This window comes from Spermophilus citellus (assembly GCF_964194105.1).
Source record: "Spermophilus citellus genome assembly, chromosome: 5".
In the NCBI taxonomy this organism is placed as follows: domain Eukaryota; kingdom Metazoa; phylum Chordata; class Mammalia; order Rodentia; family Sciuridae; genus Spermophilus; species Spermophilus citellus.
In genome coordinates this window covers 21,031,298-21,042,261 of record NC_138186.1, presented here as the reverse complement: position 1 = coordinate 21,042,261, position 10,964 = coordinate 21,031,298, and the positions used below count along the sequence as shown (strand labels likewise).

The window sequence follows — 10,964 nt, the reverse complement described above, 5'->3', positions numbered from 1 at the left end:
CTGAGAACTCTGTTAAGAGAGAAAAGAAACAGGCAACTGGTCAACCTCAGTCAGCCACCTAATGGCATATTTGAAGATCAGGTTGCATGAAACTGAACAAGGCCGGAAAGCAGAAGGGAAATGTAAAATCCATGGAAATATCAGATGTATTACAGCTGGGTCACCAGAGAGGTTTCCTGTGGCTTCCACAGAGGAAAAAGGAGAAGGAGAAAAATCCTAAGTGGAAAAAAATAAAAATGAAAAAAAATCACCAACCCCCCCCCCCAAAAAAAAAAAAACTACCAAGCTTGTCTGTTCATTTTTCAGTTTGGACAGATCATTCCCCACGGGAAGAACATACCACATTTCCTAAATGACAATGTGACAGGGAGAGAGCTCAGAGCCAGGCACCAGGGGTCTGTGTTTGGTTTCCGTCCTGTTCCCGGAAAGGGGACAAATGAACCACACCTTTCTACACAAACATATCAAAGTAGAGTAATAGATTTTATTTAATTAAAATAGATTAAAAACAGACTGTGTAAAAGAATTAGAATTCTCAATAATTTACTATTATTTACATTAGCAAATGCTGGTCGTTAGTAGACACCGGGGAGATAAATCTCAGAGGACTCAGACCCACCCCTGTAGGCACGGGGCCCTGAGCTTTCCTTCCAATTCCATCCTTTCAAGTTCATTATGACAACGATGGCACCGAGGGCAGGAGAGAGGAACCCCTGCCGCCTGCAGGCGGTAGTAACAGCATCACACCCAAGTGGAAGGGCTGACTGAGAGAAGCTGGTGGTCCAAGAACGGGCTTCCTTTGCTCTTGAGGGGCATCACTGACTCTCAGGCCAAGTTCAGACATGCACGCACCTGGTCATCAATGATTCCACTGCTCTGAGGCCAATACTCCCCAGGTGTGCTTGACCTTCTGTAAACACTCCTCCGAGCTGACCCCGGACTTGGTTTCCAGAGAGATGAAACACAAAAGCAAAAGCCACACATCCTGGTTCCAGGGAAATCGGGATTACTAAACATCCCCTGCTTAAGTCATCCAGAACTTGGCGACTTGTCAAAATCTCCCCTTGAAATGCCTCCTGCCTTTCACGTATGAAGGAATGGCGGGGAATCAAGGTAGCCAGGCAGTCTGAGGCCATTGGTATAAGGGAATGTCCCTCGCAGAGAAGGAGTAACAGTGAGAGGGAGGCCAGACACAGCCTGGCACCCCTGGCCTGGCAGAGCGCACGCCCTGCAGGCACTGAGCGTAGGCAGTGAGTCCCAGGAGTGAAGAGGCGTCCTGGTGTGTCAAGTGGAGAGAGAGGAGAAGGCCCCACAGAACTGCAGGCTGCGGAGACTCAGGGACATGAGCCCTGGTTGTTGGAGACGTGCCATCAGCCCACAGCCACCAAGAAGCCCTGCAGCTCCAATTGTCGGACACCAGCCCTCACCAGGGATGGGGTCTGGGACCCTAGGAAATCCAGGACTGAGTGGCAGCTTTGGACAGCGTCAGGACATGCAGTCAAGGGCTGAGGTGGGGGAGTCCCAATGGAGGGGCTCAGTCCAAAATGTCCGTCTCGAAGGGGACCAGGTGATAATAGGACAGGTTGGTGACATAAGCTGCTGGGTCGTCGCCGTTCTCCAGCTCTGAGGTGAACTCCCCACCATTCTCAAACCTGAAACAGGAAAAAAGAGGTGAGACTGGCTCTTGGAGTCCCAGATGGAGCAGAGAGAAAGGGAGGGGCCAACCCTCTGTGCAGGGTGTGAAGGGACCTACAGGGTGGCCTTTCCAGGTATGCTTAGGACACATGAAAAGAACCATGGTTACAAATTATTTGGGTGAAATGGATGCCCTCCTAAAATCCATCTCAGCTTCTGATTTTCCGCCTATGTGGCTGCTATCCATGCTGGTTTAATAGTTAGTGAGGACCTCATTCATTCCCACATTTATGGGACCATCATTTTCCTCTCTTGTTTGGTGCCAGGTACATTATCAGTTCTGGGGTCTAACAGTGGACAAGACAGGTGGCGCCTCTCCTGAGGAAGCAGAAGCCTACTAAGGAGACCAGGGAGGGGCAGGAGGCCCGTGGAGGTATGGAGAGGGTCCTTCTAGTGAGGAAGCCTCCTTTGGGCTGTTATTAACTCAGGCTGGGAAGTATAAGATGCATTTGAATGTGGGAGGCTGATGTGGGGTGGAAGGGAACTGAGTACCCAAATGTAAAGAAAAGTCAAGTCAAGTAAGTACTCTCCTGCTGGGTTTCCCCTTGAACTAGAAATGTTTCTGCTGCCTGTCCAACCCAGATGTGACCTCCTGAGCCAGAAAAAGATTCCAAATCTTAAAAAAAAAAAAAAAAGGCATAACAAAGAAAAAAGTGTGATTGCTATGATTCATGTGTGTGCCCCCAAGTTTATTTGCTGGGAACTTAATCCTCAGTGCAACAGGGTCAAGAAGAGTCTAGGTCATGAGGGCTCTGCCCATGGGCATGGATTAATGTAATCATGGGAGTGGGTTTGTTCTAAAAGCCTGTTCAGCACCCATCCTCCATCTCTCTCTTGCTCACTCTTTCTGTCTCTGTCTCTCTCTCTCTGTCTCTCACTGGAAGGCCCTAGTCAGGCATCAGCACTTTGAACCTGGACTTCCCATCTCCACAACTGTGAGAAACTGTGAGAATCTGTTTCTTAGCCACACATATTGGGGTATCACCAAGGAGGGAGACGGGTCCTGCTTGTGCTGCCTCCATCTTCCTAACCTGAAACCAGTGCCCAGGAGGTAGGAGGAGGGGGGAGAGGGGGACGGGAGGAGGAGGCAGGAGGGCAGGAAGGAAGCTCTGGAGTCCACTTCACATGCTGAGTCCCTGGGCTGGTTCCCAGCACTTGAAGATGCCTCTGACCACAGGACAGTGATAGGAACTTGATGCTACTTGCTCAGTGACCAGGAAGTCCATGAATTGTCCAGACCACAGGTCACCACCATTGATGTGGACATGCTGGCACATGATGCAATGGGCCCTAAGAGGTGGGTCTTCCTGCAAGCTGAGTACACAGGACTGTGTGGAACCCAGCAGACCTCAGACAATGGGGCTTCCGGCAGGCTTCCTCTAAGTTGCAAATTAAGTAATTGGTGATTTTAAAAAAAATGTAGAGGAGGAGATGATAGCTTTAAAATGTCTGAATACAAAGGGCTGCAGAGGGGGGCTTTCCTTTAACTCCAGTGAGGCGTGAGAGAGGCAAGGGGAGCCCCCCCCCCCAGCACCCCCCCCCCAACCTCTGTGCCCAGCTCAGGAAGGATGCAGGGCCCAGATCTGGCCTCGGGCTCCTCCTTGAGGCCCCCTACTCCCCTGGCAGCTCAAGGTGCCCGTGAAGAGCTTCCACTTGGTCAGAGTACCTCATGGGACCAGACCAACTCTCCAGCTTCACCTTAAGGCATTAAATCTCCCCCCAAACCAGCCAGGACAGGGTCTTGGCAACTGTCCTCACAGCCCCCCATCACCTGCCCTCATCACCCCAGAACAGAGGGTGACCCAAGACCAGGAGAAGGAATTCCAGGGAGGCTGGGAGGCTAGAGCAAGATGAATCATGGGGCTGAGGTCCAGCCCTTGGCAGAACTGCCCAAGGCCTCAGCCCTGGGTGTCTGCCCAGGAGACTGGCAATCCCTTCAGCCTGCTGCGACCAGGGGTCTGACGCTCTCTGACTGCAGCTCATCTCCAGTTCCCAGCCCTGGGGTCCACCCTACCCTGGGCCAGAGTGTGGGGGCTGCCTGTACAGACTCTACCACGGCCCTAGGGGCAGGTCACACAGTGGCCTCGAGTGCCACCTGCCTGACAGTCACTGGAGTTCAAACACTCCCACGGTCGGCTCCCAGGAAGCCAACTGCAGCCAGACCACGAGCTGGGCCTCACTGTCCTAGATCAGGCACCGGGAGCCATCCCGGGCCAGCCGTCAGAAACTCCCTCTAAGTGCTCCTCTGAGCCTCCAAAGGCTTCCCTGGGAGCACTGGGTTTTCTTCCTTGCTCCTACTCTCCTGCCAGATGGGTGTCCTGGAGCAGGTGGCCACGATTTCAAGATTTGCCATTCCTGTCCATGCAGAGTGCTGGCCAGCTGGGGGAGTCGTGCTTCCGGCCAGATTTTCTTTTCTCTCTGTTTCTTCTAAGCTCAAAACTGCCCACAGTGGAAACTACTTTGTAAATCTGGCATCGTGGGCTGGGGGTGTGGCTTAGTGGTAGAGCGCGTGCTTGGCACACGTGAGGCTCGGGGCTCCATCCCAGCACTTGGGGAAAACCCTGACCCTGTTCCAGAGTGCTTCTGGAGACAGAGGTGTCCCCCTAGGGATATGGTAGAGTCAGAACCCAGACCCTAGTGGTGAGGAAGGGTCTCCATCTATCTTCTCCACCAAGACAATCCCTGACCACAAAGCTACAGGACTCTTTCCCTTCCCCCCACTGATCCACATCAGTGGTGCCCAGAGGCCTCAGTGAAGTGGTGAATTATACAGAGGGTCTTCAGTGCCACCGGGTGTCCTGGCAAGGCCTGCCAAGCCACGGAGCCGACCTTGCCAGCAGCACTGCTTCTCGTGCCAGCATCTCCTGGCACATCCACTGTGAAGGATCCTCGCATCAAATACCCAAGAGACACCTGAAAAACTGGGAAGGGGTGGCTATGGGCTGGTGCCAGTCCCACAAGCCACCAAGCTCTGTGATGGAGCAGGAGTGTAGCACAGGAGGCTCAGGCCACCTCCAAGAGCCCAGGCTCATTGTGGGTCAGCGTCTCCTGCAGCTGACTCGCCCAGGTGTGTCACATGGGTGCTTAGCTTTATCTTAGGTGTTTTGTTTATTTTTCCTTCTGCCTTTGAGGGCTGCCAAGTGGTTGGGGCTGGACATGAACATTCCAGATATGAGCTATCCCCATTCTGTGTCACTCATGGGGTTCCCAGGGAGATTCTGCAGCCTGGTTCCTGAGCCAGACAGTTTATGCTTGTCATCTGCAGTCTTCAGAGAGCCAGCCATGAGAGAGCAGAATGGTCCCCCTTGAAGATAAGGGAAGCATAGAAGGCTAGATAATTTCCTGAACTCACACAACCAAGAAGCCTGGACCTGGCCTAGACATAAACAGAATCAAGGTGTAACTCCCCCTCTCAGTGTCTGGGGATGCTGCTGCCTCAGGAATTCACCAAGGAGCTGCCAGACAGAGATCCGAGCAGAAGGAAGTCTTGTGCCTCGGTGCCCAGGTGTTTGTGCTTTCCAGAGCACATACTATGGTCAAGAATTGTATTATCAGAGGTAGAAGGAATGGAGGGGACAATGGTGTGTTTGTCCATCCAGCCTCCATGATGGGACATGCCCTCGGTCTCAAAACAGGGCCAATGGCCAGGCTCTACCCTGAGCCACTGACGTGAGGCCAACATGGATGTTACATCCCCAGTCTCAAGAGATCCTCAAGATGTAACGTCCATGAACCAAGGTCTCACCAAACTCTAGAAAAGGACACATTTTAAAAAATTAGTATCCAAAGGTGGGCAGAGTCAGCTGCGGGGTACCTCTGACCACTTTGGTTCCTTCCGATGGAGCCGGTGTGGGCCGCAAACCCCAGTCTCCAGCAGGGGCCGGCAGCTTGGGGACCCTTTCTATAAAACCACAGTCAAACCAAGATACTTACAGATGCTCTGCGGGATCCACGCCCAGGTGCTGGTCTTTTCCATTTGGTATACTGTGGTCAATGACTATCGTTTCTGTGTTGGCTAAACAGAATCCATTGGACCTCATGATTTCTGAAAACCAAAGCCATCAAGTGAGTATTGGGGAGGGGCAGAGTTGAGGTTTTGAAGTTCAGGGATTACACCATTTACCCACTGTCCCTCGCTACCTATTGTCCCCCTTTCTGTCCCACTCTGCACAGTGGAGGTTCATTCTAGTGCTCGGCCAGACACCAGTCCCTGAGGGAGCCATGCGGGCTGACCCTGTGTCAGTCAGCCAGTGTGGCTCTGCCTGGGGAGAGGCTCTGGATCTGTGAGCACCCCTCCCCCCAAGGCCCTCCCACTGAGTTTAAAGTGACATGCACCATCTCACAGGTCACCCAACCTTTTCTGAGCTCTCGCCTGTGGGCTGAGGCAGAGCTGACAACATCCACCACCAAGCCTTCCGGTGAGCATCAAATGAAATCAAATGTGCATTTTGAACCAAGCAGGACACTTTCACTTTTTGTCTATATATAGTTCTTTATAGGCATTGATCCCCCCACCCCACCCCAACACACACAATAAGCACTGATGTTGGTAACAGAGAAAAATGACATCCTGTGTTTACATTGGCTGAATGGTGTTAGTTTGCAAAGGTGGAGGTCTGGGGCTCGGGTCCATGGCTAGGTGAGCTGGAATGAAAGATGTGGGACCAGCACTGGGCTGGGGGCCCAGACACTGCAGGCAGCCTGACTGTGAGCTTCACTGCAGTTTTAAAATTGTATGAGATAACCCCTGAGGATCCTTCTCACTCTAAAACCTCATTATGGGATATGATTCAGCATGTTGTCTTGTCCATTTAAGTACAGTGGTGCCTTGGGATCCATGCACGATTGGTTCCAGGACCTCCAAGAATACCCAAATCCACGGATGCTCGAGGCCCACACGTGACATGGCCTAGCACCGGCATGAGATCTGCACATATCCTCCTGTATGCTTTGTATCACCTCCAGAAGATTTAAAATACCGAATACAATGCTTAAGTAGTTATTATTCTGCCTTATTTAGGAAATAATGACAAGGAAAAAAAAAAAAGAGTTTGTACGTGTCCAGTACAGCAGGGTTTCTTTTCCAATTCTCTTGACCTGTGTTTGACTGCATCCATGCATACTGGCCGACTGCATAAGAGCCAGCTGTGGTTTGCCTCTCTCCTGCTCTAGTCTTTATTTATATTTCCCAAAGGTCTGCTTTCATCCCTTCCCTCAGTACAGGAACAGATCTGCTGTCCATTAATGCTCCTTGGCCTTGAAGTCCTCCCCTCCCTGTGAGGTTGGCTCCCTTCCCTTCCTCAGCACCACACCCTGGACCACCTCAGCTGTCCTATCAAATCAGGCTAAGTGCATTGTAAAAGACATGCTGACAATACACCTCAAAGTCCTGGTGCATTCTCAAATGCAAGAAGTCACCATCCCACCATGCAGAGCCAAGTTCACGCTCACAGGCCGCTCGGGATCAGCCTCCCCATCCTCTGAGCCCGCCATACCCCAAAAAAGAGCATCACTCCCGGCCCACAGTGTCCATGGAAATATCTTCCCTTTGTTGTCCGGAGAATTGTTTTCTGTTATTTATTTATTTATGTTTTTTTCTTATACCTTAGCATAGTTTATTCTAAATTCTTCCAAAGGATGAAGTTGCTTTTTTTCTAACTGAAATTGTCACTTCCTGAATACCTTTGATCTTTCTAGGCATTCGGCTCTCAGCTCTTTGAACTTTGCTCCATGTGAAGAGAATTAGGGAAACAACACCAAAAAACAAGAAAGAAAAATAGAAGATTTTTCTCCCGATGGGATCAAAATGACGAGTCATCAATCAGACGAGCCAAGTTCTTGCTAGGATTTATACCTAACTTTCTGGAGAGGGGGCCGCTCATGTTCCATGGGTCTCTTGTGACACTTAGCCACACCCCGTGGGGCATCCACTGATGGCTTGTTTGGGTCTTCCTCCCTGCTCCACTCTGGTGGGGACTTTGGGTCTAGAAGAGGCTCTGCAAACCTATGACACATCGGTCTGGGAACTCTGGGGTCAACTACATTTCTAGGTGTGAAAAGAACAAAAAGAAGACTCTTAGCTAGGTCTGGCTGAGCAGGCAGACTCTGAAAATTAGAAACCTTAATAAGGTAGGTTCAGATCCCCTTCCCTCTCAATTTAAAAGGTTTGTGGCAGCAAAGAACCACTTTCTTTATTGTTTTTATTAACTCTGACCCAAATCTGTCTGTCTGAGGAAGCACACAAAACTCGGGAGCAGCCTCCATACAGCTAAGCTGACAGCCCTCATCCCCCCTTTCTCCCCACTCCTCTGCCAAGGGAATTTGGGGCGGGGGGACCCTACAAGTTCAAACAGATGTCACTGCTGCAAATCATTTCTGAACAAAACTCTGAAGTTATCTGACATTCCTAATGGTTCTTAAATGTGAACTCTGGAGTTCTAGAAAATGGAATTTTACCAATCCCCTCCAAAAATATCTGAAACTAATCATTTCTTAATTATCTGACCAAAAAAAAAAAAAAAAGCCTTTGTGCATATAAATGCTGCTTAATTGTCAGCGAGGCCATCTGGGCCCCTTAGGACACTGAGGTTTGTCAGTGCTTGAAGCTTCAGGCCCAGTCCCTGGGAGGGACCTGGCTCAAACTGCATGTTTTCCTCGGGGCAACTGAGGGCCCCTGAGAAACTCTGGTTCTGCTCTCTCTGCAACAACGGAGAGGCAAACCAGGTTACGGAGCTGGTGGGTTTGCAACCGCTTTAGCAACATATATTCCCAACTCTGGTTTGTAAAGGGATGGCTGACTGAAAAGCAAATGATCTTTTAATATGTAAACAAGTATCAGATCACAGCAGCCTGAAAGTCTAGGAAACATACGCGGTTTTTATATCCTGTGCTAGTTGAAAAAGCAGCACAGATTCTGTGACAGTTTGTATTTTTATTCACGCCATCACTTGGGGAAAAAAAAAAGTCTTAAGAAGAGTTATACAAATTAGTGGTTGAGGGAGAGAGAAAGCATTTAGCTATAACAGATTTCTAGCCGGGACCACCAGTTTAAGCAGATCCTCTTTGCTAATAACCTTCTAGCTCTGTCTTTTCCTATCTGTTGACAAACAGGACAGCAAATGCTCGATTGAGAATAACCCTGGCAGGTCAATTTTCACAGAAGGGTAGTAGCATGGACAGGGGACTCAGACCTTCAAGCAAAAGGTTTCCTTGAGATTCATGGTTATTGGATAGGAGAATCTGACTTGTAACAAGACCCTCCTGTTAACCTGCCTGGAACGCAGCATCAGCAAGCATTGAAGGCCTACAGTTTAAAAGATTGGGTCCTCCAGGGTACACGGCATGTGGACTTAGAACTCAAATAGGGCTGGTTCAAGGCTCAGGTCTCCTCCGGATGCTTAGGAAGCAAGTTACTTCTTGCCCAGTTTTTTTATCCATAAAATGGGAATAACTGTATCCATTCAACAGGGCACACGCTCAAATTAGGGATGATAGATGTAAAGCATCTAACACGTGCTGGGAGCTCAAATAAGCTCAATGATTACCCTCACTGTTGGTACTGTCTTCCTGTCTGTTGTGACACATGGAAAAAAATATATAGAGAGAGACCTGAAGGAAATGGTATGATTAAAGAAAAATTACAGCCCCTGAAGCCTGTCTTCAAACACACTGAAAATGTGAATTTCTTAGATGTCAATTTAGCACCACCAACAAAAATCATTGGCCAGTCTGATTACTTTGATCACATACGTGACTGACTCCATAAAATACTTCATTTTCGAGCTTTTTTTTTTTTTTTGCATTCCTATCTTCACATGGAGAAGAGCCCTACTTTTAGTATGTCTTCCCCCCACCCAACTTTTAATCTTGAGCTAATTTTAGAATTGCAGAAAAGCTGTAAACACAGTCGAGAGGGTTCTCACATTTCCCTCAGCGGCTTCTCCCACGTCCGCATTGTACACAAGGATGGCAGACGGATGAAATCCAGGCAATTCACGTGTGGACAATAGTGTTAACTGAGACCTCCTTTACTCAAGTTTCACCAGCTTTTCCACTAATGTCCCTTTTCTCTGCTTGGCCTCCAATCCAGAATGCTGGTGCTTCCAGCTGGTGAGTCTTGGTCTCCTAGGACCTGGACACTTTCTCCTCTTTTCTTGTCTCTAATGACTATAACACTTGTAAGGAGGGTGGGCCATCTATTTATGGAATGTCCCTCAGTTGGGTTTCTGAGCCATGAGATACAGGTGACACACCTTTGGCAGGGATCCTACAGGAAGTAATGCTGTGTTCTCCACAGTGTAGCAGTATTGTGTGTGCGTGCGTGTGTGTGTACGCGCACGCGCGTGTTTCACAGGCCCTATTACTAGTGATGCTGGTATGGATCACTTGAGGAAGGAGGGTTCTGCCACTTGTCTCCAAAGTAAAGTTACTCTCTTTTCCTTTGAAATTAATAAATATCTCAGAGGACGAGGGCTTGAGAGCACCAAAGTCCTGTTTCTCCTCAAACTATCACCCAATAATCTCAGCATATATCCACTTGTAGATCTATTTTGCAACAACTACCATGGTGCATATTGTCCTAACGGTGTACTTTTTTTTTTTTTTCACTGCATCTAAGTTTTCATTTGTCCCCTTAAGCCACCACCCTGTCACTCCACTAACTTTTCTATACCTTGTATTCAGCAGACATTTTGTCTCAGAAGTATTCATGATATAGCTTTCCTTGCTTGCAAATCCTCTCTCTCCCAGTATATTTTCAGCATACTCCAGCAACAAGACAAAAACCAAACCGATGTCTTTCTATTAATTGGCTAACTGGGCTGTCTCTGGATAGTAAAAATTAAGGCTGAGATTGCACAGATGCCAGAATAATGAAAATTAAAATGATTGTTTTCAGGCCCCTCAGACCTGCATGATCAGGTTCTGTGGCTGAGATTCAACCATCCATCCAACTAGCCATAGCAGATGAAGGCTGAAAACTATGTTTTCTTTCACTCTGCATAGACACAGTTGGCACAGAATACTTTAGATTTTGGCTTCTTTAGATCTGATGAGCATTTAGATTAACATGGGGCCAAGAATGCTTAAGGCTGCAGGGCTAGCCTTGCTGGGGAGCCAGGAAATGGACAGGGTTCTTACCACGACTAGTGCCTGGCGCCATCTAGTGGAGCCCTGACCACTAAGCAGTCTCACCATTTGGAAAGAAAGGAGCATTCAGAGTCTGGGTGCTGGTAAAGAGAGGGTCAGTGCCCCACCTGTGACACCTCTTC

The 10,964-nt window shown here is 48.9% G+C and overlaps 1 protein-coding gene across 2 annotated transcripts in view; it reads right to left on the bottom strand.

Annotated features, from left to right (window-relative positions):
* Window positions 1-464: 464 nt before the first annotated feature.
* The window catches only part of PXDC1 (PX domain containing 1), a 29,894-nt gene continuing 19,394 nt past the window's right edge, over window positions 465-10,964 (bottom strand). The window contains exons 4-5 of one of the 2 annotated variants that reach the window (XM_081296101.1): window positions 5,629-5,740; window positions 465-1,652 (exon numbers count right to left, since the gene is read on the bottom strand). In XM_081296101.1, the coding sequence (XP_081152227.1) occupies window positions 1,535-1,652; window positions 5,629-5,740 (230 nt within the window). In that variant the 3' untranslated portion in view covers window positions 465-1,534. The remainder of the gene's footprint in view (window positions 1,653-5,628; window positions 5,741-10,964) is intronic. The other variant, XM_081296102.1, reaches the window with a different exon arrangement.